At 56.0% G+C, this 26,447-nt stretch overlaps 1 protein-coding gene across 4 annotated transcripts; it reads right to left on the reverse strand.

The window, feature by feature from the left end:
• Nucleotides 1-101: 101 nt before the first annotated feature.
• On the reverse strand, nt 102-26,117 carry GRAMD1A (GRAM domain containing 1A). Of its 4 annotated transcripts, none has more exons than XM_030820203.1 (20): nt 25,933-26,117; nt 17,126-17,336; nt 17,009-17,029; nt 16,480-16,564; nt 16,256-16,359; nt 16,072-16,167; nt 14,892-14,972; nt 13,067-13,179; nt 12,745-12,895; nt 12,045-12,243; nt 10,469-10,612; nt 7,193-7,311; nt 6,969-7,111; nt 4,928-5,031; nt 4,669-4,842; nt 4,495-4,582; nt 3,624-3,635; nt 3,192-3,299; nt 2,988-3,108; nt 102-524 (listed from the first exon to the last, which is right to left on the reverse strand). In XM_030820203.1, exons 1-20 carry the CDS (start codon nt 25,938-25,940, stop codon nt 432-434), a joined length of 2,175 nt encoding a protein of 724 aa, XP_030676063.1. In that variant the 5' UTR covers nt 25,941-26,117; the 3' UTR covers nt 102-431. The 4 variants fall into 4 exon arrangements, with proteins under 4 accessions (XP_030676063.1, XP_030676061.1, XP_030676065.1 ...); XM_030820201.1 differs by lacking the exon at nt 25,933-26,117 and adding an exon at nt 19,464-19,489; XM_030820205.1 differs by lacking the exon at nt 3,624-3,635.
• Between the last annotated feature and the right edge of the window lie 330 nt (nt 26,118-26,447).

Genomic DNA, 26,447 nt, shown 5'->3' on the forward strand with positions numbered 1-26,447 from the left:
TGGCCCCAGAACACAGACAGACGTCCCCTCCCCACCACGGCAGGATCTGAGTGCAACAGGAGGCTCCCACCCACTCCCAAGGCCCCACAGGCACAGCCACAGCCATTTCTGACCATTTATTGGGGTACTGTTGGCCCCAAATAAATATAATACATTAAACCCAGAGCTGAGGGAAACGTGCACCCCAGGAGGCACCCCCCACAACCTCAGCCGGGCAAAATAAGTTAGTGGGGGGCCTGCCAGAGGCCGGGCCAGCTCCCTGGTCTAAAGTGCATCTCGGTTCCGTGGCCCCCACGTCTGCACAGCCCCTGGTTGGGCTGTTGGGAGGGGCGGGTGGGAGATGCCTGGCGCTCACACTGTGCCAGCAGTGGCCGCCGAGGCTCTGTGTGTCCATCTGTCCATGTGGGGGAACAGCTGCATGGCCAGGGTCCTCAGGAAAAGCTGTCATCAGGCCGGGGCTGGGTGTCAAAGGGAGGGTCTGAGACTGTGATGCCTTGGTGCAGCTTCTCCAGCGAGAATTTCATCTGCGGGGAGGAGGTGAGCAGGGTCGGGGGTGAACGCTGGAGGCTGGGGGGTGATGTCGCCCACCCCCATCCTGCCATTGAGAAACTGAGGACGGTCTAGAGGCCATACTGCCCCACCCCAGGGTCCCTTGGTGAAAAGAGCACAGCCACACTGCACCCAGTTTAACTTCTCAGAGGCAGCAGCGGAAGGGGCTTAGTGTGTGCCTGGGACCTCGATGGCCTGCGTTCAAATCCCGGCTCTGCTGCTTGTTACCTCAGTTAACCTCAGGCAAGTCCCGTAACCACCCTGAGCCAAAATCCCCTCATTTGAAATACGGGTCTGTAACACATCTGCTCCACGGGATTATTTCAGGCTTCTGAGGAGCACTGAGAACCCGGTGTACACTAAGTGCTCAGCACATGTTAGCTGTCACCATTACCCACTCTGTGACCTCGGGCAAGCTCCTGAGCTCCTCGAACCTCTGGATGCCTCATATCGCCTACCTATGTATAAAACCGGGATAACGGCCGGACACAGTGCCTCGTGCCTGTAATCTCAGCACTTTGGGAGGCTGAGACTGGTGGATCACTTAAGGTCAGGAGTTCAAGACTAGCCTGGCCAACATGGTGAAACCCCATCTCTACTAAAAATACAAAAATTAGCCAGGTGTGGTGGCGGGTGCCTGTAATCCCAGCTACTTGGGAAGCTGAGGCATGAGAATCGTTTTAACCTGGAAGGCAGAGGTCACACCACTGCATGCCAGCCTGGGTGACAGATCGAGACTGTCTCAAAAAAACTGGGATAACAAGAGCATCTTACTCAAAGGCTGGCTGTGGGGATACAGCAGTCATGCTTAAAACTTAGAACAGCCCGGCTGCAGGTAAGTGCTCAGTCTACATCTACTGTGAGCACCAATCTGTGACGTCAACTCTGCATCCTTGGCAGTTTGAGAGAGAGGAAAATGATAAAAATTTAACTCAGGGCCAGGCATGGTGGATCACACCTGCAATCCTAGGACTTTGGGAGGCTGAGGCGGGAGGATTGCCTGAGGCCAGGAGTTTGAGACCAGCCTGGGCAACATGGTGAGACTGGTCTCTACAAAAAATTTTAAAATTGGCCAGGCGTGGTGGTGCATGCCTATAGTCCCAGCTACTCAGGAGGCTGAGGCAGGAGGATCACTTGAGCCAGGAGTTCGAGGCAGCGATGAGCCATGATTGTGCCACTGCACTCCAGCCTGGGCAACAGAATGAGATCCTGTCTCAAAAGAATAAAATAAAATAACGCAGGATGGGGGGCCCTGCCCACCCTCTCTATGACTGATGGGGCCTCAGCCTTCATCCCCTCCCCACCCCGTCCTGCCCCGCCCTTTCCAGTGTGAGCCTCTCCCATTGATTTCGGGGGGGAATGAGACCCCTAAAGATGAGCCTTCTGATATGGAAGGGTCCGACGAGACAAGATTTTCACCGTCACCCACAACTTCAGCTCTGATGGCCTTGGAAATGCAGGCAATGCCAGACTCTCTATTTCCCATCCGCTTTCCCCCTCAACACCTTCCCCAGTCCCTAACACTTGTTCTGACCCACCGCAACTGCTGGCCTGACACTTGCTCTGACGCACCGCAACTGCTGGCCTGAGTCTACTGGGGCCTGAGGGCATTGCCGTGTGATGACATCACATTTATTGGGCATCTGCTTTGTCCCTGGCACTAGGCTCACACTCAGGACAGCCAGCCCACATCCAGTGTTTCCTGCAGGCCTGGCACCACTCCCAATGTCAACTTGTCTCATCCTCACAACAGTCTTTGAGGTAGCATCAGTCATTATTCTGTGCACAGAGGAGGCCATGGCCACCATAGCAAAATCACTTGCATGAGGTCACACACCGGAATTGGAACCTGACTGTCTGAGTAGACATTGTCCCTGAACTACACTGGGTGTCTGGGTCCACTCCGTTTCGGAGACGAGACCTCAGGTCCTTTGGAGAGTCTCTCCCCTTCAGACCATGTGACCCCTTAGTTACCCCAGAGGGGGGTAGCGGGTAGAGGGACCACACCTGGCCTGCCCTGGCTGCTGTGATGTGTCAGGGGTGGGCCTGGGACCCCGGCAGCCAATGAGAGTAAGCTCTGTGGTCCCGTCGGGGGAAAAAGGGTGGCCTCCAATGAAGCCAACCCTGGAGATGGGCACAGGGCAGAGTGGGCACGAGAGACTGACTCTTATTGCCATTGAGTGACCGAACCCGGCCGTGCCTAACGTGAGACGCCTCTGGACTTTTCTCCAGGATGTGAGCCAATCAGTTCTTTCTTCCATCCATGCTTCCATGCTTTCCCGGGCAATGCTGTGGGGTGGGGACTCTGAGTGGCCTCCTCATTTTACAGAGGAGGACACTGAGACCCGAAGAGGGGAAGTGCCTGCCGCATGGTGGGGTTTCAACACAGGACCCTGCAGCCCTGCAGCCCCCAGCCCTGCCCGAGTGGCGCCTCCTACCTCGTCCAGGAGCTCCACGGAGGCCCGCAGGATCTGCCTCCACTTGTGCACCTCCACGCTGTGGAATTGCTTCTGCAGCGCCAGGATCTCGGCCCACTCTGTGGCCGTCTGGGGGAACTTGCTGTGGGGATGCCAGGCCTGAGCAGGGCCTTGGCCTCCCCCGATGTGCCCAAGCCCCCCCATTTCCCCAGGCTACCCACTCACCCCTTGGCCAGGGCCAGGCTGTGCCAGGACTCAAAGGTGTGGGCTGTCCTTTCCAGGGACCAGAGACGGTAGAAGAGCAGGACGTTGAGGGCGATGAGGATGATAAGGCTGGGGACAGGGGTCAGAGGTCAGGATTCCTGGGGTCTAGATGCTCTGAACCCCCCCATACAACTACACCTTGTAGGGACACCTCTATCCCCCATTGCAGAGGAGGAGAATGAGGCTCAGAGAGGGTGAGAGACATGCCTAGGGTTGCACAGTCTATAGCAGGAAAGTCAGGGTTCAAATCCAGGTCTGTCTGATGCCCATACCCTTGGCTGCCATGCCAGGCCACCTCCTTGGGGGACCTGGGGGTCGTGGGGTGGGGAGAAGAGGCTGCAGCAGGGGTGGGGTGCAGGGAGGGGAGGGCAGGGGGAGGACTCAGGACCCTACCTCACACAGATCCTGCAGCAGCAGCAGTGAGGGGAGACAGAGAGATGAGCGTCACCTGGCCTGGTCCCGCCACCCCCAGCCCTCCTCACCCTGGGCAGCTCTTGGCTGAGTGCACTACACCCCCTCACTGGATGAGAGCCGAGAGCTGAGGCTCAGAGGCTGAGCATGTAGCCGGCCTGACCCTCACCTCCCAGGGTCTGCTCAACCCCGGGATCCTGCTTGTTTCCTCCCAGTGTCCTGCCTGCCAACTCCTGCAGGCTTCTGGGCAGGAGTGTGGGTTCTCCCTGCCCAAGCCCTTAGCCTATGCGGTCTCCACTCTCTCAGGACGCCCATCCTGACTGCCCCCTGTGGCCTGGGAGGAAGCTGCCGCTGGCCTCCCAGGGCTTCCCCACTCCCAGCCCTGACTCCTCTGCCCATACCTCCCCCATCCCAGCCTGGATCACTCTGGTCTGGTGTGAGGTCTACCTTTTCCTCAAGGTCACTGCTGTGTCCTCAGCATCGCCCAGCTTAGGGGTGGGCACAGAGAACATAACGTGCATAAATGACCTCATTTGTTAGGCACACCTCTCCCTGTGCACCTAATTCCAGAATCCTTGTGTGCCTGCTCCTCCAGAAAGCCCCCCTTGATCCTTGGGTGAGGTCAGGCCCCTCTGATCTCCCATAGCCCCCCCGGGCTCTGCTGTTCTAGCAGGGAAGGCTTCTCCATGACAAACCGGCACATCCCAAACATCGCCTCGTCTAATCCTTGCTGTGAGCAAACCCACACTCCCACTTAAGCAGGGAGCTCAAAGAGGCCACACACTTGCCCAAGGTCACACAGTCAGAAGGCAGGTTCAGGCCTGTGTGGCCACTGCTCCTGTCTCTTACTCACACAATGCTGATGAGAACCAGGGCACTGGGGATGCCTGCCCCGGGGCCCTGGTCCACAGATGGTTCGGAGAAGCGGGAGCTGAGGGAGCCTGCAGGAGAGCGGCTTGGAGTCAGATGGCCCAGTCCAGGACCCCCGATCCTCCGCCTACCCCAACCCGGCCCCAACGGAACGCACCCGAGGTGTGCATGCCGGCCCGGGCACAGGGGTCAGGATCTGGGTGCTGGGGCCCATCCCCGTGAGCCCGCCAGCTCAGGGGCCGCTTCCGCCGCCGCAGGCCGGATAGCAAGCCCCGGGCATCCTTCCCGCCTTCCTCCAGAGACAGCTTCTCAGCCTTGGCGAGCTCTCGCTCTGCGTAAAAGAGAGGGGGCTCTGGATGTCCATACCTGGCCAGGCCATCCCCCAACCTGCGCCCCGGCTGGCCTTCTGTCCCTACCCAGATGGTGGAAATAGTCTTCAATGCCGCTCCACGAGTTCTTCTCAATGAGCGACTTCACCAGGCTCCACGGCTGCTTTCGGTAGCGGATCTCAGAGGACACTCTGGGGTTGGGAGATCAGGGGAAGGAGGTAAGGGTCTGACTCCAGCCCTGGCTGCCCCGTCCCCCAAGCTGAGTTCTTTCCTTCCCCTAATTCAGAGAGGGCACCTTGTCACTCACAGACAAAACAGATAGGTTCCCTACCCCCCATGGCTTCCCTGGATACCCCATACACCACCCCGCCCAGCCCAAATGCCAGCCAACTCAGCCCTCGGTCCTTCTCCACCTATGCCCACTACCTGGGCAATGCTCCCGATGGCCTGAGCCCTGTCCACTCACAGACTGACGTCTTAGCCAGACCATGCCCCTGAACCTCTTCCATTCAGCTGCTGCACCCCAGCTCCACATGGGCTCAGCTCAACATAGACAGATCAGACCCAAACTGACCTCCTGGTCTTTCCCCAAACCCATGCCTCCCTGCCGCCCCCATCTGGGTCAAGGGCAGCTCCAACGTTGTAGTGATTTGGGCCAAATGCCTCCGGGTATTCCTTGAGCTCTCTTTCCCTCACCGCCACATCCAATCTCTCAGCAAATCCTGTCAGCTAAACCTACAAAATCTCTCCAGAATCTAAACTCTTCCCCCTCCATTTCCCCACCCTGATTCAGCCTCCGTCCCCTCCAACCTGGATGTCCCAGCGGCCTCCTCCCTGGCCTCCCTGCTCCTGTACCTGTCTTTGCAGTCTGTTCCCACCAGAACAGAGGGAGCTAGAAGGAGCCTGGCACCACCTGAGTCAGGTCAGCGCCCTCCTGGCTCAGAGCCCTTGCCTGGTTGCACCTCACTCCAGGTAAAGTCAAGTCTTCACCATGAGCCACATCTGGTTCACCTTTTTCTTTTTTTTTTTTTGAGACAGGGTCTTGCTCTGCCACCCAGGCTGAAGTGCAACGGTGTGATCATGGCTCACTGACATCTCCACCATGTCTGGCTAATTTTTTAACTTGTTTTTTTGTTTGTTTGTTTGTTTGTTTTTTTGAGACAGAGTTTCACTCCGTCACCCAGGCCGAAGTGCAGTGGCCGGATCTCGGCTCACTGCAACCTTCACCTCCTAGGTTCAAGGGATTACAGACGTGCACCACCACCCCCGACTAATTTTTGTATTTTTAGTAGAGATGGGGTTTCACCATGTTGGCCAGGCTGGTCTCGAACTCCTGACCTCAAGTGATCCGCCCGCCTCAGCCTCCCAAGTTGCTGGGATTACAGGCGTAAGCCACTGCGCCTGGCCCCTGGCTAATTAAAAAAAATTTTTTTTGTAGAGACAGGGCCTCTGTACGTTACCCAGGCTACTCTTGATCTCTGGGCTCAAGTGATACTCCTGCCTCAGTCTCCCAAAGCGCTGGGATTACAGGTGTGAGCCACTGTGCTGGGCCCCGGTTCACCACTTTAATCTCAGCTCCTACTCACTCAATCTTACTCCACTCCAGCCATTGCCCACAACCCTGCCTCAGGGCCTTTGCACCTGCTGTCCCAAATGAGTTGCTCTCAGCTCCTTCAGGTTCCTGGTGAAACATTTCTTACCCAGCGGGCCCTTCCCTGACCAGTGTGTCGGGTGTAAAAGCCTCCATGCTCTGCTTCTTTAGCTTGCCATGTTTTCCTCATTTTTCTCCACAGGCCTAACTGCCAGTGAATGTTCTGCAGATTTTCCTGATTATTTCTCTACTGTCCAATTCCCCACTAGACTATGAGCTCCCTGAGAGAGGTGATATTGCCTGGCTTTGCTGTATCCTCCGAGTCTTGAGGCTCAAACACCCTCTGTAGATGGGAGGAGCCATCCCAGGGCCACTCTTCCTCTACCCTCCACTATTCGGAGGACAAGGGCCTCAGGAACCCCACGCTTCTGTTCCTCCACCAGGGTGGGAACCAAGGCTCTGCTGTTGACTTGAGGAGTGGACAGGAGGCCCTGGAGCCACCAGGGCATCGGGTGGAGGGGTCCAGCCACCGCTCACCGGAGCCGCGCCTTGTTCCGGGCCAGACCCAGGATGCAGTAGCGGTGGGCAGTGTAGAAGTAGTCCTGGTAGGGGATGCCCTGCGTCAGCACCTCAGAGTCCACCACACACCCACCGGCCTGGGGGCCGCGCCGGAACAGCGTCTGCAGGGACAGAGCCGGAGGAGTCAGAGCCACCCCACACACCCAGCTGCCCCACCCACCCGGCTGCCCCACCTGGCCCACCTGTGTCTCCACCACGGAGGCGCTCTTGGGGCCCAGTGGGTTGCTGATGGGGATGGTGTACGTCAGCACCCGGCGCTGGTGGCACTTGCTGTCCCCGCTCCAGGGGCTCAGGGTCACGTCTAGGGGAGGGAGGAGCAGCATGAGGAGGCCACACCCCAGTCATTTGCCCACAGGCCGCAGGAGACTCAGCCTTCTGGGAGGTCTCTCTGGGGACTTGTCCCAATCCCCACCACTCCTCTGTGTCCCCACCTTCCTTCCAGGAGCCTAAAACCTTAGCTGTTGGGGTAGGGCCATCTCATCCACTGCTGCAGCCTCAGTTTCCCCCTCTGCACCCATCCTGGCTTCTGCCCTGAGCATTGGACCTGCAATCTTTTGAACACCTTCCCCTGGAAGGTCCCTGGACCCCTTGAACCCACCGAGCTCCACACAGCCTCAGCACCTCCCCAAACCTGCTGCATCTCCCAGGCCCCCACTCAGGGGTGGCCTAGGGTCCCCCAGGCTCCCACTGGAGCGGTAGGCCTTGCCCTGGACACCCCCTAGTCAGACCCCAGATGATTACCTACACTGTGTGTTCACCAAATCTACTGAGCGTCACTCCTGGTTCAGCCCATCTTTGCCTGCCCAGTGCCCCTCCCAGCCTTCCCTTGAGTGTCTGGCCTCAGTCTCCCCATCTGGTCCAGGGGCATCTTGTTAAAGCCAAGCCTGACTCTATCCCTTCTCTGCCTAGAACACTCCATGGCTCCCCAGTACCCCTAGAACAGAGTCTGAGTTTGGTATAGTTTGGATATTTGTCCCCACCCAAATCTCATGTTGAATTGTAATCCCTAATGCTGGTGGTAGGGCCTGGTGAGAGGTGTTTGGATCATGGGGGCGGATCCCTCATGGTTTGCTGCTGTCTTCATGATAGTGAGTTCTTCCGAAATCTGGTCATTTAAGTGTGTCGCACCTCCCCTCCACTCTCACTTGCTCCCCCTTTGTCTTCCACCATGATCAAAAGCTCCCTGAGGCAGCCGGGCATGGTGGCTCACGCCTGTAATCCCAGCACCTTGGGAAATTTGGGAGGCCGAGGCAGGAGGATCACCTGAGGTCATGAGTTTGAAACCAGCCTGGCCAACATGGTGAAACCCCGTCTCTACTAAAAATACAAAAATTAGCTGGGCATGGTGGTGGGCACCTGTAATCCTGGCTATTCGGGAGGCTGAGGCAGAAGAATGGCTTGAACCCAGGAGGCAGAGGCTACAGTGACCCAAGATTATGCTACTGCATTCCAGCTGGGGCGACAGCAAGACCCTGACTCAAAAATGAATAAATAAATAAATACGTGTTATATGTCCACTCTGTCAGGCCTATGCAGGGCTTGGAGGCCAGTGGGAGACCAGGATAGATGAACTCCTGCCCTTAGCACCCAGAATCTCTTGAGAACAACAGGAAATATCTATAAATAAAAACCACACACTACCGGCATGGTGTGAGTTAAGGGCAGAGGCTGTGAGTATCTGGGGGTATCTGGGATCTGAGGAAGGTAAGGGAAGGCTGCCAGGAGGATGTGAAATCAAAACCAAGGCCTGAAGGAGGAACTGAGGAAGGAAGGGGGTGGGGGCAGAGGAGCCCAGGAGGCCGGTGTGGTACCAGTAAAGGCCCTGAGGCTGGAGGCCAATATTGGGAGAAGTCCCCTGAGGCTGGGATGGGGCAGCCTGGTATGGAGAGGGGCAGCCACAGCGCTGGGTGAGGCTGAAGGGTTGACATGAGACCAGCCAAGGAACTTGGGAGGCTACGAAAGAGATTCAAGCAGGGGAGGAGCGTGTCAGATGGGAGTTTCTCTGTTTCTTTTTCTGTATTGATGAGACATGTAGTATCCCCTGCGGTCAGGAAGATGGTGCCTTGTGTTGGGGGGCTACAAGGCCCCCAAAACTATGCTTATGTCCTAAAAGGGCTGGCGTGTCAGGCTGAGGAGCTCTGTATTAGGCCGTTCTTACGTTACTATAAATACCTAAGGCTCAGTAACTTAAAAGAGGTTTAATGGGTTCACAGTTCCACAGGCTGTACAGGAAGCATGATGCCGGCATCTGCTCGGCCTCTGGGGAGGCCTCAGGAGCTTTTTTTTTTTTTAATGGAGTCTCTCTGTCACCCAGGCTGAAGTGCAGTGGCATGATCTTGGCTCACTGCAACTTCCACCTCCTGGGTTCAAGCAATTCTCTCGCCTGAGCCTCCAGAGTAGCTGGAATTACAGGTGTGCAGCATCATGCTCAGCTAATTTTTTTTTTATTTTTGTAAAGACTGAGTCTCATTATGTTGCCCAGGCTGGTCTCCAACTTCTGGGCTGATGTGATCTTCCCACCTTGGCCTTCCTCCCGCTTTTTTTTTTTTGAGACAGAGTCTCGCTCTGTTGCCCAGGCTGGAGTGCAACGGCACGATCTTGGCTCACTGCAACCTCTGCCTCCCGAGTTCAAGTGATTCTCCTGCCTCAGCCTCCTGAGTAGCTGGGATTACAGGTGCCCGCCACCATGCCTGGCTAATTTTTTTGTATTTTTAGTGGAGATGGGGTTTTGCCATGTTGGCCAGGCTGGTCTCAAACTCCTGACCTCAGGTGATCCACCTGCCTCGGCCTCCCAAAGTGCTGGGATTATAAGCGTGAGCCACTGCACCCAGCACCCCACCCCCAGCCCCCGTTTTTTTGAGACAGAGTTTCGCTGTGTCGCCCAGGCTGGAGTGCAGTGTGATCTCAGCTCACTGCATCCTCCGCTTCCGAGGTTCAAGCAATTCTCCCACTTCAGCCTCCCAAGTAGCTGGGACTAAAGGCGTGCGCCACCACACCTAGCTGATTTTTGTATTTTTAGTAGAGACAAGGTTTAACCACGTTGCTCTGGCTGGTCTCGCACTCCTGACCTCGAGTGATCTGCCCACCTCGGCCTCCCAAAGTGCTGGGATTACAGGTGTGAGCCACCGTACCCAGCCCCACCTCAGCCTCTTAACTTGTATTTATTAAACGCTTACTATATGGTATTGCTCTAGGCACTTTTCTAGTATGAACTCACTTAGTTCTCATGATAACCAATAAGCCAGGTACTATTATCATACCCCCATTATACAGAAGGAGAAACTGAGGCACAGAGAGTCTCAGAACTCCGCCCAAGCCTACCCAGCTAGTTAAGAGGCAGAACTGCTTCTGGTCTGACAGACGTTGCTTTTCACCACCCCACCCTGCCCTGGGCTACCCTTCCTCACCCCTCCCCCGAACCTGGGTAACCTCAGCCTCTCCTTCATGCACCCGCTGACCTGTGAACTTGCACTGCTGTAGGAAGCCCTGAAGGAAGGGCGAGTCCGAGAAGAGCATCTGCTGGAGCCGCTCAGCGCCCACATGGAAGACAGAGTTGATGAGGAGGCGGCCGGAGAGGTCGGGAAGCAGGGCAGCCAAGTCCGCTGGAGACAGAGGAGAGCCGAAGATGATGACTGCCTACACTCCTCCCTCCCTCTGCAGGCCACGCCTCCACACTCCCAGGCCTTGTAGTGTGCATGGGCAGACCCAACCTCCTGGAGCAGAGCTAGACACTGACACAGAGCCCTCCTGTGACTCAGGGATGGATTGAGGGTGGGCATGTGCTCCAGGCCCAGACAGTCAGTGCCACTGTGCTTGGTTCTGGGTGGAGAACACACCTAGGCCCTGAGATTTAAATTACAGGGATTCATTACCAGATAGCATGCGTTCCTGGGAGCATCAACCTAGGAGCAGAGCAATTGGTTCGGGGGTGAGTGGGTGGCCCAGGTCTATCCGATCAACCACAGTGATTGGTTCAGGGGCAGGCACGCTCTCAAGTTGGGCCAATCAGAGCTAACCCTAGGGTGTCCACTGTAGACACTGGGAAAAATAGGCTCCTCTCTCTCATTGGGCTGGTCTGGGGCAGGGCTGAGGCTATCTCTGCCCCATAAGAGACAAGAGTAGACGCTAGCTGAAAATTAGTGGAGAGAAAATGAATATAATAACGATAATTGAAATACTAATAGTCAACGCTTACTAACTGGCCCTTTAGATGTATGAAATAACTTAATTGTCTCCCTTTGTTCGTTTTAGAGACAGGGTCTCGCTCTGTTGCTCAGGCCGGAGTGCAGTGGTGCAATCATAGCTCACTGCAGCCTCCAACTCCTGGGCTCAAGCGAACCTCCTGCCTCAGCCTCCCCAGTAGCTGAGACTACACAGGGTGCATGACACCATGCCTGGCTAATTTTTAAATTTTTTGTAAAGACAGGGGTCTCACTATGTTGCCCAGGCTTGTCTCAAACTCTTGGCCTCATGGGATCCTCTTGCCTTGGTCTGCCAAGTAGCTGGGACTATAGATATGCACCACCACACCTAGATTTTTCCTTTTTTTTTCTTTTTTGTACAAAACGGGGTCTTGCTTTGCTGCTCAGGCTGTTCTCCAACTCTTGGCCTCAAGCAATCCTTCCTACCTTGGCCTCCCAAAGTGCTGGGATTACAGATGTGAGCCATCACACCCGGTTTCATTTATAGTCTCTTAACAACAATCCTATGAAGTAGGTATTATCATTGTTAACCCCATTTTCAGAGGAGGAAAGCAAAGCTCAGAGAAGTTACATAATTTGCCCACGTGACATGGTCAGGAAGTGGTGCGACCAGGATGTGAAACCCATCAAGCTGCCTTCAGTCTGTGCTCGTGTTCACCCTGCCATGCTGCCTTCAAAACAGAGTAAAGACAGATTTCTAGCAACAGCACCTGAACGCCATCCTGCCTGCCCCTGGATTCTCAGTGCCGCGGGCAAATCCATCCCCTCTTGCTTAAGACTGAGCGAGGCTTGCAAGTACCGGAGGCGAATGAATTGGGCCTGGCTGCCTCACCTTCCTCCCCAGTGGATGAAGAGGAGTTACTTGTGTCTGTCAATAGCTCCTCGCTGGGCAGCAGATCCAAGGGGCCCAGGGTGGTGGGCCCGTCAGGCTGGGTGGGCTCTGTGCTCGGGGGTTCAGCCACCGGGGTCACTGTCTGGCTGGAGGAGGCATCTGGCTGGCTGTCTACCTGCTCCTCCTTGTCCTCCTCTGCCTGTGGAGAAAGGCCCGATGCAGCCTTGGCCATCTCCATCCCAGCCCCAGGGCTCCCAAGTCCACACTGGCCACAAGGATTCCAGAGCCTGTGCAGACCCTGGGTGGTGTGTGCACCGAGGGCTCACGGCTGAGCTGCGAGCAGCCTGGGGCCACCCAGATGAGGACCCCTCTCAGCCCCTGCCAGGCTTGTCTCAGATGCCTGAGCCATAAGCTTTCTTACCTGTCCTGTCCATCTGTCTGTCTGCTGCTTCATCTATCCACCCATCTCCCACCCCTTCTGTCTCTCATCCTTTCTGTCTGTCCCCTCTCTTCCCTGTCTCTCTTTCCCTATCTGTCGCATGTCCGTCTTCCCCTCCCCGTCCTGTTCCTCCATCCAGGCCTCCCCTGTCCCTCTATCCATTCCCCTCCAAATCTGTCAGGCTGTTCTTCTCCCACTGCACCCCCAGCCCTCCTCTCTCTTCCTATCAGTATCCCACCTCTCTTCCACCCCACCACTCACCCCGTGGTCTGCGTCGCTGCTGGCTCGGGAAAGGTTGGGCGTGACGCGGCCACGGCGCGAACCCACTGGGCTTGGCTCCTGGCTGCGGTCGGCTGCCCCCGAGGAGGTGATGTCGCTCAGGGCGATCACATCTCCCACTTCCTTGGGGGTCCTATGCAGAAGGGGAAGAAGCAGGACTGCTGTGTCCTTGAGGCCCCACACACCCTCCTGAATCCTCCAGACTTCATACAACCACCTCAGGCCCCCCAGCACTCCAGGAATTCTGCACGCCGACTGTCCTGTTCTCCCCCGAACCCTTCCCCTCCTTTGACCGCCAACTCACCCCAGACCGTTCAGCTGCAAGGGGCAGACATAGTCCTCATCCTCACTGGTGAGGCCCAGCTCTGAGCCGTAGCACTGATGCACCAGGTGCCAGAGCTCGCGGGGACTCAGCGTCTGGGGAGGCGGGACCTGGGGTTGGCCTCCATCTCACCCCAGCCAGAGCCCGGCCCGCCAGATTCCCCACCAGCCCTCGGCCTCCGCAGTTCCCCTGGCTTCCACAAGGAGGCAGCCATGATCTCCCGCACCAGACCTGGCCCCAGCACGCAGGAAATCTGCTACAGCCCCTCCAGGGCCTGCGCCCAAGACTCAAACCTCCCGCCTCCCAAGTCCCCACAATACTCTGGCCAGAGAATGTTCCCATTATTTTTTATAACTTTTTTTGTTTGTTTGTTTGTTTTTTTGGAGGTGGAGCCTGGCTCTGTCGCTCAGGCTGGTAAGATCAGTGGTGTGATCTCAGCTCACTGCAACCTCTCCCTCCTGAGTTCAAGCGATTCTCCTACCTCAGCTTCCCAAGGAGCTGGGATTACAGGTGCTTGCTACCACGCCCAGCTAATTTTTGCAATTTTAGTAGAGACGGGGTTTCACCATGTTGGCCAGGCTGGTCTCGATCTCCTGACCTCGTGGGCACCCCGATCCACCTGTCTCAGCCTACCAAAGTGCTGGGATTACAGGCATGAGCCACCGTGCCCAGACATGAATGTTCCCATCTTTACAGAGAATACAGAGGCCCAGGAAGGGGAAGTTATGTAGGGAAAGTCATGTGTTCAAGGTCACCAAGTGACTTGGTCAAGCCCTGCCAGACTCCAGGGCTGAGTCTCCCACGTCTATGCCATCGTGGCCCCCCGAATCTTTTCCCAGGTGTCCTCAGGAGCCTTGAGCTTTCAGCCACCCATGGTCAGAGTGGCTGAATGACAGTGATGACAGATAACAGTAAGTGATGATAGCAGCAGACATTTGCCACCTTGTCAACTAGGTGCATTCTTCTAACCACTTTACAGATGTGCTAACTCACTGTATCTTCAAAACCATCTGGAAAGGAGGTGCTAACCTCATCATCCTTTTAAGACAATGGTGCTGAGAAGTGCAAGGTGACATGCCAAGGTCCAGCCAGGAAGTAGCAGTGCTGAGATGTGACCCCCCAGGGGAGCTGGTCTACAGCCAGGGGGCAGAGGGGGTGGCGAGGGAGCTAACCACTGGGCTACTCTGCTTATAAGAGCTGACATGACTGAGTACTTATTCTGGGCAAAATTCTGGGTGCTGAGAAGTGGTGATGGCCCCCATTTGACAGATGGGGTTCAATCACTTGCCCCAGGGGATGGGGCTGGAATCCCGGGGCTCTGCCCTGTCCTCCTTAGGGCCTGACTGTGCGCTGTCCCTCTCTCAGGATGCTGAACGGGACCCTCAGCACTCCTGCCTCCTCCAGGGACTTCGGAGCCTCTGAGAAGGCAGTGCGTGAGTGCCGCTGAGCCGGAGGATGGGGCTGGGGCTCTCTGAGGTGCTGTGGGCCAGCCATAGCCAGTATCCTGTGATGACCACCCAACCTCTATCCATGCTCCCCCACTGCCAGCGGAACCCGGATTTCCTTCAGGGTGAAAATCATTCCCAGCCCCAGGGAAGAATTACGATGGTTTACACCAATTCATGTCCCTTTGCCAGAGACTCAGCTTCAGGATCAGGTGGAGCCCAGGGAGGAGCTGCAGGGGCACTGGGCCTGGTGCCCATGGAGAAGAGCCAGGACTGCCTCCAGCTCCACAAGTTCTGGGGTCCCTGGCTCCATGGTCCCCCTGGGAACACCCCATCCCCACCCAGGCCTCACCCAGGCCCACCTTTTCAAGCAGTGCATTCTGCCAGAGGCGGAAGATGAGGAGGAAGCAGCGGTCACGGGCCCCAAAGGAAGTGAAGAAATGCTGTCAGGGAGAGAGCGAGAGAGAGAGGTGTGAGCAGGTTGGGGAGCAACCAGGACAGAGGCGGGGAAGCGCCACCCTCATCTGCGCTGATGCCACATCTTTGTCCCCATGACTCCACTAATTCACCCCTGCATTAGTTCCACAAAACATCTGTCCTGCGCTTGGCCCTGCACTGGACAATGCCAGAATCACTGGGCTGGGGAGACGGCCCCTGGCCCTGTCCTTGGAGCTTCCAGTCCACGGAGGGGCAGATGCATCTCTAGGCAGGGTCAGCCCAGAGGGGCTGGGATGTGATGGGGGAAGCCCAGGGAACTTGCCCAGCCTCCTTTGCCACTAAGAATGGTCAGTTGATCCTTTTTTTTTTTTTTTTTTTTTTGAGACAGGGTCTGGCTTTGTCACCCAGGCTGGAGTGCAGTGGCATGATCACAGCTCACTGCAGCCTCAACCTCCTGGGCTCAAGCCATCCTCCTGTCTCAGCCTCCTGAGTGAGTAGCTGGGACTATAGGTGCGTGCCACCACACCTGGTTCATTTTTTGCTTTTTAAGAGACAGGGCCTCCCTATGTTGCCCAGGCTAGCCTCGACCTCTTGGGCTCAACCAATCTTCCTGCCTCAGCCTCCCCAAAATGCTAGGGTTACAGGCATGAGCCACTGTACCTGGCCAGATCCACTTTTAACCAACAAAACACAAAGAGAAGTCTGCTGGAAAGTGTCCCCCACACCTGTCCCCCTTCTTGTTGGACCGTTGGTGAGAAAGCCATCTTGCAACCAACGGACATGAGGCCACAATGACAGGGACAGGACACAGCATCGGGGAGACTTACGAAGGGAGGGGCGGCTGAAGTGCCACATACATGGGAGAGTTTTACTATTTCTGCTGTTGCTGAGCAGCTGTGTGAGGTGACAGGTTGCAGGGAAAGAGAGGAGAGGCTGGTGCAGGGATCAGGTCAGGGGTGATGGGCGCCTGGGCCGGGAGAACAGAAAGAAGGGGACAGCTCGGAGAGAACTCAGGGTGCAGAACAAACGGGGCTTTGCATGGTTGCGGGAGGCGGCCTGCTGAGAGGGGGGACCGCCTGGTCCCGTCACCGGGTCCTCCGTCACCTTCTCGCTCTCCGTGCAGATCTGGATGGCGTTGGGGATCAGCTTGGCTGTCTTTTCCTTCTTCAGACATGTCACTTCCTTCAGCTGGATGGAAATCTGAGGACAGCAGGAGGGTCAATAGGAGCGGGGTGGGGCCTGGCCATGGGGGCCCCCGCCCCTGCACCCTGCCCCGCTGTGGGCTCACCGTGGTCTCCCAGCGGAAGATGTTGCTGTAGAAGCAGATCCAGTTCTCGGAGAGGTAGAGGCGGCCCTGGAGCAGGATCTCACGCTGCAGGGCGCAGGAGTAATCTGAGAGTGGCCAGGGAGAGATAGGAGGACACCCAAGTCACGAGGCTCAGCCGGCGCCCGCGGGCTGGCGGGGAGTCACAGGGCTGGGCTAGGAGCTGGGACTAGTGGTCTGGGACTCACCCACAATGAGGCGTTCTGCTTCGGGGAGTTTGCTGAACAGTTTCCGGAAGTCCTCATTACGCTGCTTGTAAGTGGGGCTCAGCATCTGAGGAAGTTTGGGAGGTGAGAATCTGGATGGGGGTTCACACTCCCAATTCTGCCCCACAAAGCTCCTGGAACCCCTTCAGTCTCTTAAGTCCCTGACAGATTCCAATGCACACAACAAACCAGTAGCCGCAATGACAGCTGCCATTTACAGATTTCTTATGTAAGCCAGGCCCTGTACCAAGCACCCACCAGCATCACTGACTCATTCAATGTTCCCTTCAGCCTTGTAAGGTGGGGCTGTTTCTCAAGGACAGAGAGCGGCCCAGAGAGGTTAAGTAACTCACCCAAGGTCACACAGCACATAAATAATAGCATACAAGGTGACCCTAGGTCTGCACCCACTCCATCTCAGCATGCACTCCTTGGCTGTTGCAGCCTGGGGCTCCTGGCCCAGCACCCTGTCCTCCCAGCCCTCCAGCAAGTCCCTTGCCCAGACACTTACACTGTACCAGCTCTGCATCTTCTGTAAAGAAAAGGAGAGGAGTCAGGATGAGCCCCTAGATCACCGGCCAGCCCCCCCCACCAGCCCTCTCCCCACCCTACCTGGGCTTGCACCAACCTTGCTGTTGCGGATGAAGTTCCGGCTGCCTAGGCTCTGGGTGCTGGGGGTCCCAGGCACCCCACCCTTCTCTGAGGAGCTATCTGACCCCTTCTCCACCATGGTGCCTGGTTCTGGCTCGGGTGGGGGCCGGCTTGGGGGCAGGAGCTGCAGCCGTTTCCGGAGTGATGGGGAGCTGCTTGGCGTGCTCCGGCCAGAGTGGGGTGTGGTGCTGGGGGCAGGAAGAGGAAGGGAAGTGTTAACTGGAAAAAACAGGCTAGGGTTCGGGGACAGGCCTATTTTCAGAGGCCCACCCATTGATCCCCAAAAACACACCCATCCACCCAGCCATCCTGTTCCTCTTCCCAGCAGTGAGACTCAGAACATGCTCCTTAATGTCTCTGTGCTACAGTTACTTCATCAGTAACCCGGGGATGATAAATACATGTCCTCATCTGGTTGTTTTGGGGCTTAAACAAGTCAGGACATGTAAAGCACTTCCTTTATCTTACTTTATTTTATTTATTTATTTTTTGCGACAGAGTCTTGCTGTGTTGCCCATGCTGGAGTCAGTGGCATGATCTCGGCTCACTGCAACCTCTGCCTCCTGGGTTCAACTGATTCTCCTGCCTCAGCCTCCCGAGTAGCTGGCACTACAGGTTCCTGCCACCATGAATGGCTAACTTTTATATTTTTAGTAGATGGGGTTTCACCATGTTGGCCGGGCTGGTCTCGAACTCTTGACCTCATGATCTGCCCACCTTGGCCTCCCAAATGCTGGGATTACAGGTGGGAGCCACCGTGCCCAGCCTACTTTAGTTTTTTTTGAGACGGGGTCTTCCTAAGTTGCCCAAGCTGGTCTCAAAATCCTGGCCTCAAGCAATCCTCCGGCCTCAGCCTCCCAAAATGCTGGGATTACAGGCATGAGCCACCATGCCCAGCCCATGTAAAGTAATTCTAACAGAGCATGGCACATAGCAAGCTCTCGACGACACCTGCTATGTTTTATTTTATTTTATTTTGAGACAGAGTCTCTCGCTCGTCGCCCAGGCTAGAGTGCAGTGGTGTGATCTCAGCTCAATGTAACCTTCGCCTCCTGGGTTCAAGAGATACTCCTGCCTCAACCTCCTGAGTAGCTGAGATTACAGGATCACACTACCATACCTGGCTAATTTTTGTATTTTTTGTAGAGATGGGGGTTCACTATGTTGGCCAGGCTGGTCTCGAACTCCTGACCTCAAGTGATCTGCCCACCTCAGCCTCCCAAAATGCTGGGATTACAGGCATGAGTCACCATGCCTGGCCTATACCTGCTATTTTTTAAATTAACTTACTAATTCATACAACAAATATTTATTGAACAGTGACTTTCCACTCAGTTGTTGGAGCTAAAACCCTAAGCACCTTTCTTAATTTCTTTATTTTCTTCATCTCTCATTTCAAAATCTATTTCCATTATTTATTTTTATTTTTATTTTTATAGATAGGGGCTCGCTGTGTCACCCAGGCTGGAATGCAGTGACACAATCATGGCTCACTGCAGCCTCGAGCTCCCGGGCTCAAGTGATCCTCCTGCCTCAGCCTCCAAGGTAGCTGGGACTACAGGTACACGCCACTGCATCAGCTTTTTTATTTTTAAAAAACTTTTGTACAGATGGGGTCTAGCTATGTCGCCCAGGCTGTTCTCAAACTCCTGACCTCAAGTGATCCTCCCACCTCGGACACTACCAAAGTGCTGGTATTACAGGTGTGAGCCACTGCACCCAGCTCTATTTCCATTATTTTTATTTTTTTGAGATGGCGTCTCGCTCTGTCGCCCAGGCTGGAGTGCAATGGCACGATCTCGACTCACTGCAAACTCCACCTCCCGGGTTCAAGCGATTCTGCCCCAGCTTCCCCTGTAGCTGGGATTACAGGCACCCGCCATCATGCCCAGCTAATTTTTGTATTTTTTGTAGAGACGGGATTTCACCATGTTGGCCAGGCTGGTCTTGAACTCCTGACCTCAGGTTATCTGCCCGCCTCGGCCTCCCAAAATTCTGGGATTACAGACGTAAGCCACCGCACCCGACATACATTATTTTTATTATACCCATTTCTCCCTGCTGCAGCCTCCATCACCTCTAGCCTGGACACCCCGGCAGCCTCTTCCCTGGTATCCTACAACCAGAGGGGGCCAGTGACCGTCTGAGTCAGGTCTGAGCCCTGCCCTGGATGCACCTCACTCCAGGTAAAAGCAAAGACCTCACCTTGGTGTGGTGATTTGGCCCTGGAACCTCACTGACCTCACGTCCTCCCTCTCCCTGTCCTTCCTCCACCCTGGCCATCCCAGCCTGCTTTTGTCCCTAAGCTCTCCAACCTCATTCCCATGCCAAGGCCTCCACACTTGTAGTCCCTCCGCCTGAATGTCCTTCCATGACCCCGGCATCACCAGCTCTTTTCCCTTCAGCTCAAATGCTCTCCTTCCCCGTCATCTAGCCTAAGGCAGGCACCTCTGTTGCCACACCCTGGGCTATCTGGAGTGTCCTGCTTGTTTACTGTTTGTTTACTGTCTACCCAGACTGTGACCTTCAGATCTTGGTTACCACGGGGTCCCTAGAGCCCAAAACTCTAGTAACATAGCGAATGCTCAATAACCACCAGAGGCTAAATGAATAATCTGCACGCTGGCTGGAGCTGGCATCAGTAGAGCCCGCAGGACACGGCCCCTGCCCTTGGGGAATGAGCCTTCTGGTGGGGAGGCAGACACTGAACAAACAGGACACTCCCAACTTGACTGTGCAAACACGAACTGTAATAAGGACTGTGGGGATGGTGTTGGGAACTTTAAAAGGACATTCTTTGTTGACTCCTTATCAGGAACTATGTCAAGCTCTCCGTATGATTAACTGTATTATTTCTCAAGCCGGTGCCTTTGATACGATTAACCATCCCTGCTTTACAGAGGAGGAAACTAGCTCGAAGCGGCAAACCACTTGCCATAGGATATGGGCCTGGTTTATTTCTTTTTTCCTTCGTTTTTAGAGACAAAGAGTCGCGCTGTCGCCCAGGCTGGAGTGCAGTGGCACTATCTCAGCTCAATGCAACCTGCGCCTCCCAGGTTCAAGTGATTCTTCCGCCTCAGCCTCCCGAGTAGCTGGGATTACATGCACCCATCACTATGCCCAGCTAATTTTTTGTATTTTAGTAGAGACAGGGTTCCACCATGTTGCCCAGGCTGGTCTCGAACTCCTGAGCTCAGGCAATCCACCTGCCTCAGCCTCCCAAAGTGCTAGGAGATTACAGGTGTGAGCCACTGCACCTGGCCACAGGCTTGGTTTATTTCAAGGCAGGATTCCCATTTGGGGGCCTCGATGTATTCTGGGGTGCAGGTGGGATTCCCTCCACCACCTGGGGCAACTCAAAGTTGTCTCTCTTAACTCCAAGCCTTAACATATGCCATTCTGTCTGTCCAGGTCGTAGTTCTTCTTTACCTAGCAAATCCTTATTTGTCCTTTAGGACTTTGGCTCATGCGTGACCCCACAGTCCCCTGGGCAGCTCCTATCCTGGACTACTCTGGGCTGTCACTGTCTGATGACAGGTCCAAGTCCCTCACGGGTCTGTGGGTCACTGCTCTGTCCCCAGCACAATGCGGGACAGGACGCAGGGTAGGCATTCATGTAACACTTGTAAAATAAATTTGTGGAATAAAATACATGAATAAAATAATTAAACAGCCAGCGGCCCAGGCTACTGCTTTTCCCCTGGGCCATCCCAGCAGCCTCCTCCCTGGTCTCCCTGTTCCCGTCCCTGCCCACACCTGTAGTGGGAGGGAGCCTGGGATCACCTGAGTCCATCAGGGCCCTCCTGGCTGGTCCCTCTCTGCCGTCATCAGCCCTGCACTCCCTCTCCCAGCTCCTGCCTTGGTCGGCGCCTCTGCTCAAAATGCCCTTCCTCCCAGACATCCACATCCACAGGCCCCCCCACCTCCCTCAGCTCTCTGCTCAGTGGACACCTTCCCTACCTCCCTATTTAACACCCCCTACCCCACCCTCCTGATCCCCCTTCCTGCTCTCTTTCTTCGAAGCACATCTGCCTGCTGCCTCCCAGGACCTTCGGTATTTCCCCCTAGTTCTTATCCTTCTCTCCCCACCCCCACCCACGATGTGAGTGTCCCCATCACCTAGAGCAGGGCCTGGCGCACAGGAGGTGTTCCGTGAGCACATACTGTTGGGGATGGCCTGGGTGATTGGCCCTCCTCCCCCGCCCCTCATAGAACTTGGGTTCCAGCAGGTGCACGACTCCTTGGACCCCGCAGGTCTCCAGGGCAGCAGCCTGGAGTGTGGGCCCCACAGTCCAAGGAGCTTCCAGTCAAGTGCAGCCGCGTCCTTTCCGTGTGACCCTGAGCCAGTGTCTGAACCATCCTGTGCCTCAGTTTCCTCTTGGGTATGATGGGAATTAGTGCCCACCTCCTAGGGTTGCACAGAGATGGAGGTGAGGTGAGATCCACAAAGCCCAGTACCTGGAGGGCACCTGGTTTAACTACGCTGCTTTCCCTCCGGCAGGGACTGGCAGACTAAAATGGAGTGTAGAGCCCAGCTGCCAGCCCAGTGCACCACTGTCCATGACGCTCTGCTGACCCTGACAGGGACCTCACAAGCACTACGCCTGATGTTAGGAGCCTCCATGACTGACCCTCAACTCCAGCCTTTCACCTCTAAATACCCTGCACCCGCCACAAGGAAGTGAGCAAAGCCCATACAAGCCCCTGCCTGCAGGGACCTGACGCTGAAACAGGGAAACATAGACCGTCAGTAAGAAAACAAGTGAGCAGGGATGGCAACCTCAGACCCTGGTGAACGCCATAAAGCAATGCTGCTCAGTATGGGCCCCAGAGAGCAGCAAGCAGGACTTGGAAAGTGTTCAAAAGGCAGAGTCCAGGACCCACTCCCAACCTTCTGAAACAGAACTGGGCTGGGGCCAGAGATTCTGACGCACATTCAAGTTTGAGGACCACAGAGATAAGGGATGGGAAAACTAGGGGGCAGAGATGCTTTTAAAATTTTTTTTAGAGACACGGTCACACTCTGTCACCCAGGCTGCGGTACAGTGGCAAAATCATGGTTAACTGCAGCTCTGAACTCCCGGGCTCAAGCAATTCTCAAGCCTCAGCCTCTCAGGTCACTCCAGGCCCGAACTCTTGCGCTCAAGTGATCCTCCAGCCTTAGCTTCCCTGGTAGCTGGGACTACAGTCTCACATCACCATGCCTAGCTGATTTTTAACTTTTTTTTGTAGAGATGGGGTCTTGCTATGTTGCCCAGGCTGGTATCAAACTCCTGACCTCAAGTGATCCTCCCACCTTGGCATCCCAAAGTGCTGGGATTACAGGCATGAGCCACCGTGCCCAACCAATTTCTTTAGTAAGAGTCAGCAAAAGCCTTCCTGAACAAAGCCCACTTGTTCACCTGAGGACAAAGAACAGATGTGGCAAAGGCTGGGAGAAGGCTGTTCCAGGTGGAGAACATCAAGCTCAGGGACAGGACTGAGCCTGGCAGGTCTGAGCGTGAGTGAGGTGGCCAGTGGGGCTTGGGGACTGGCGGAGGTGCACAGGCCTGGTGACCCTAGTCAGGAGTTTGGCTTCACCCAGATGGCACTGGTGAGCAGGGAGGGACTCTTAAGTAGCAGGGCCTGCTACTCCTCCCCTGCCTGCTTTTCTCAGCCGTCTAGCCTGAAACACAGACCTGCCCTACTTTCCCGCAGCCACAGATCTAGGAGCAGGGCCTGGGGGCAGGAATCCTGAACAGAGGCTCAAGGCACACAGACAGGGCAAGGACCACGCCCCCAGTTTTTGCTCCAGGGCTGGGCAAAGAGGAAGTACTCAAGGGCGGGCCCTGTGGCTGCCCAACCAGGCTAGCTGAAGGCAGAGTGAAGGGAGGAGCCTGGGGGACTGTTATAGGGGTAAGGAGACTCGGAAGGGATGTTGTTTTGCTTCCGCAGACACCTGACCTCCAACTTCCTAGGCCCCAATGGACCCAGAGCTGCCTCTGGTCAGAAAAGGGCAGATGCATCCACAGGTGTGCATAAAAGGGAAACTCAATGATTGCCACACAGTAGGTGTCAGGGGTAAACTGCATTTCCCTACAATTGCAAGGAGTCTCCTCTCTCTCTGTGTCATATGCACAGACACACGCACAGAGCAACAGCATCACAGGTATGCTACAGAGAGCCAGAGTAATTACACACACACACACACACACACACACACACACCTGCAGCATTGCTAGTCTGCTACAGTCACATGGCAATTTCCCAGAAAGTTATCCAGACACATGCATGTGTGCACACAGACAAAGAGCTGCAGAGGGTCACAGAAACATACAGCGACCCACAGAAAGTCCCGGATAAATTATATTCACACACATAGCCACGAGGAAGTCTCAGTAAAGAGCCGAAGACAGCCATACAGTGAAAGACTGGTCCCAAAAGACCCCGGGTGACACATACATAGTCCCAGGTAAATCAGGTCCCACAGTCAGCCAACACATCCCCACTGAGTTGTTCTGTGCCTGCACTGGGTTCACTGTCTGGCAGGGAAGACTGAGCAAAGGCTACTTCTAAAGTGGCAAGGGGCTGGGTGGGCACAGTGGCTGACGCCTGTAATCCCAGCACTTTGGGAGGCCGAGGCGGGTGGATCACCTGAAGTCAGGAGTTCGAGACCAGCCTGGCCAACATGGTGAAACCCCATCTCTACTAAAAATACAAAAATTAGCCAGGTGTGGTGGCACGCACCTGTAATCCCAGCTACTCAGGAGGCTGAGGCAGAAGAATCGCTTGAACCCAGGAGACGGAGGTTGCAGTGAGCCGAGATCGTGCCACTGCACTCCAGCCTGGGCTACAGAGCGAGACTGCGTCTAAAAAAAAGAGAAAAAGGAAAAGAAAAAATAAAGTGGCAAGGGGTGGAGGTGTCAGTGGCTGTCGCTGGTGGAGAGCCCTGACGCTCACACAGTCAAGCAGGACTTGGGAATAATGCAGCCTCGCGGGGCGTGGATCTTGAGGACACAGTGGCCAGGTAGTGGAATAATGCGTGGCACAGGCTATACTAACTGTAACAGGTGGACAATGTCAGTTATGATTATTGCCTCCAAAGTGCCCTGGGTACTCCCAGGGTCTTAGAACGGAGGGTTCCAAGCCCACAGAGAGCCACAAGGGGTCTCACACTGTTCACACACACACAAAACCACAGAGGGTCTCAGCTGTACACAGAGAGGCCTAGGCACCACTCAATACTGTCACAAAGGAATACACAAGGGAATGTTCACACAAAGATGGAATCAGATTAAGTTACAACCACACTCACAGAGCCCCAGACACACAACAATGTCACAAATGTAACTTACACGGGCACACAGAGCTAAATGAGAGTTTCAAGCCAGGTGCGGTTGCTTAAGCCTGTAATCTCAGCATTTTGGGAGGCCGAGGCAGGTGGATCACCTGAGGTCAGGAGTTCGAGATCAGCCTGGCCAACATGGTGAAACCCCATCTCTACTAAAAATACGAAACTTAGCCAGGCGTGGTGGCGCACGCCTGTAATCCCAGCTACTCGGGAGGCTGAGGCAAGAGAATTGCTTGAACCCAGGAGGAGGAGGTTGAAGTGGGCCAAGATCGTGCCACTGCACTCTAGCCTGGGCGACAGAGCCAGACTCTATTTCAAAAAAAAGAAAAAAAAAAAGAAAAGAGCGTTTCAGAGCTAAATTACAGGCATATGCAGGCACAGAGGGTCATGGTAGAACCCAGAGCCCCAGGCACTCTTGTACACACACCACTAAGTCACAGTGGGATGCACACTGGTGACTTACAGCGACGCTTGGAGCTACAGATGGAATTAATGGTAAAACACACACAGCCCAAGAAGGATCAGAGCTGCTACACACAGTAACTCCAGACACAAGTACACACACTCCAACGTCACACTCAGACACACAGGGGTAATTTAATTTGCACGGGGAGCTACGGATGGAATGAGACACAACACGCACACAACCACCTGCTCACAGCCACAGACTTGGAGCCCCAGACACACACAGGTAACAGTAACACACAGAGCCGCCGTCGGAATTAATGGTTAAGTTACACGCAGGAACCCTATCAGAGGCCCAAAGCTGCTGCAGGCTAGCAGCCCCAGACACACGTACACAAACTTGCAAGACAATTCACAGTTGGAAGCACATGCGCCCACCTGGACCGGAAGGGGAGTAAGAAGTCAATTCCGAGCACACAGGACCCCCCGCCCCCCATGATCTCAAGCACGCGGTCCTGGGGAGACGCAGGAAGCCCCCACCCCCGGCAGCCCCGAGACCCGCAACAGCCAAGGCCGGTGGGAGGGGGCCCAGCCAGGAAGGGGCTGGCTGCTCCGGGCGGGCCCAGGGCTCTGCGGCCTGTGGGCCTGGGCTGGTCCGGATCCTCTCTCCATCCCAGGCCGGAGCCCCAGTTCGGCCTCGCGCTCACCCCTCGCTTACCAGGCAGGGGGGTGCCAGGCCTGAGGGCCCTCCCCGCCAGATAAGCCCGCGGGCCCCCAGCCAAACCCCGCAACCCAGTGCGTCGCGGGCCGGCAGTGGCGACCCAGACCTCGGGCCCTGTCCTGCGTCCGCGCCCCACCCCCCAGCTGCACCCCTCGCCCGGGGGCCCCCTGCCCCGCCCCCACCCCGATCGCCCCGGCCAGGGCCACGTGCAGAGGCCTCCGACCTCTGCAGCTGCCGCGCCGCCCCCTCCCCAAGCCTGCGGCGCCCCCTCCCTCCGGTGGCCTCCCCCGCGCGCCCGGTCCCTGAGCTCTAGTCGCCTGGTCCTTACTCGAACATGGATGCGGCGCGGCGGGCGCGCCCCGGGCGCAGGGCAGGGCTGGGCTGCGCGGGGCTGGGCTGCGCTGGGCGTCCCCGCAGGGCACCGGCTTGGCCTTCCGCGGCCGCCGCCCCCACCCGACCCAGCCGCCCGCACAAAAGGCCGGAGCCGCCGGAGGCCGCCGCGGCGTCAGCGACACCCCCTTCCTTCCCCCGCCCCGCCGCGTCACGGCGCCGCCCCCCGCCCAGGAGGGAAAGCCGGGAGGGGCCGCAGAGGCCTAGAAGGAGGGAGAAGCTGGGGAGAGAGGGACTGGACAGAGAAGGGAAAACAGAGGGGCAGAGAGACAGAGAAGGAAACAAAGAGACTTTATTAAAACCAAACATCGTGGAGACAGCTGCCTGCCCGCAGGTTGGGGAGCCCCCTCCCCTAGTACCTAAAAAAGGGTCCCTAGCAACTACTATGCCCCTGGCCAGAAGCTCCTGGACCTCCCAGGGAGGAACCTGAGAGCCGGGGCGAAGGTAGGGGAG

This window comes from Nomascus leucogenys, chromosome 10 (assembly GCF_006542625.1).
Source record: "Nomascus leucogenys isolate Asia chromosome 10, Asia_NLE_v1, whole genome shotgun sequence".
In the NCBI taxonomy this organism is placed as follows: Eukaryota; Metazoa; Chordata; class Mammalia; order Primates; family Hylobatidae; genus Nomascus; species Nomascus leucogenys.

Bases quoted from the DNA above. Each gene is read 5' to 3' on its own strand.
- GRAMD1A (XM_030820201.1), bottom strand. The intron at 17,030-17,125 runs GTTGGTGCAAGC...TTTTCTTTACAG, and splicing joins ACTTCATCCGCAACAGCAAG to AAGATGCAGAGCTGGTACAG. The intron at 7,312-10,468 runs GTCAGCGGGTGC...TCCCTCCCCTAG, and splicing joins ACAGCAGTGCAAGTTCACAG to ACGTGACCCTGAGCCCCTGG.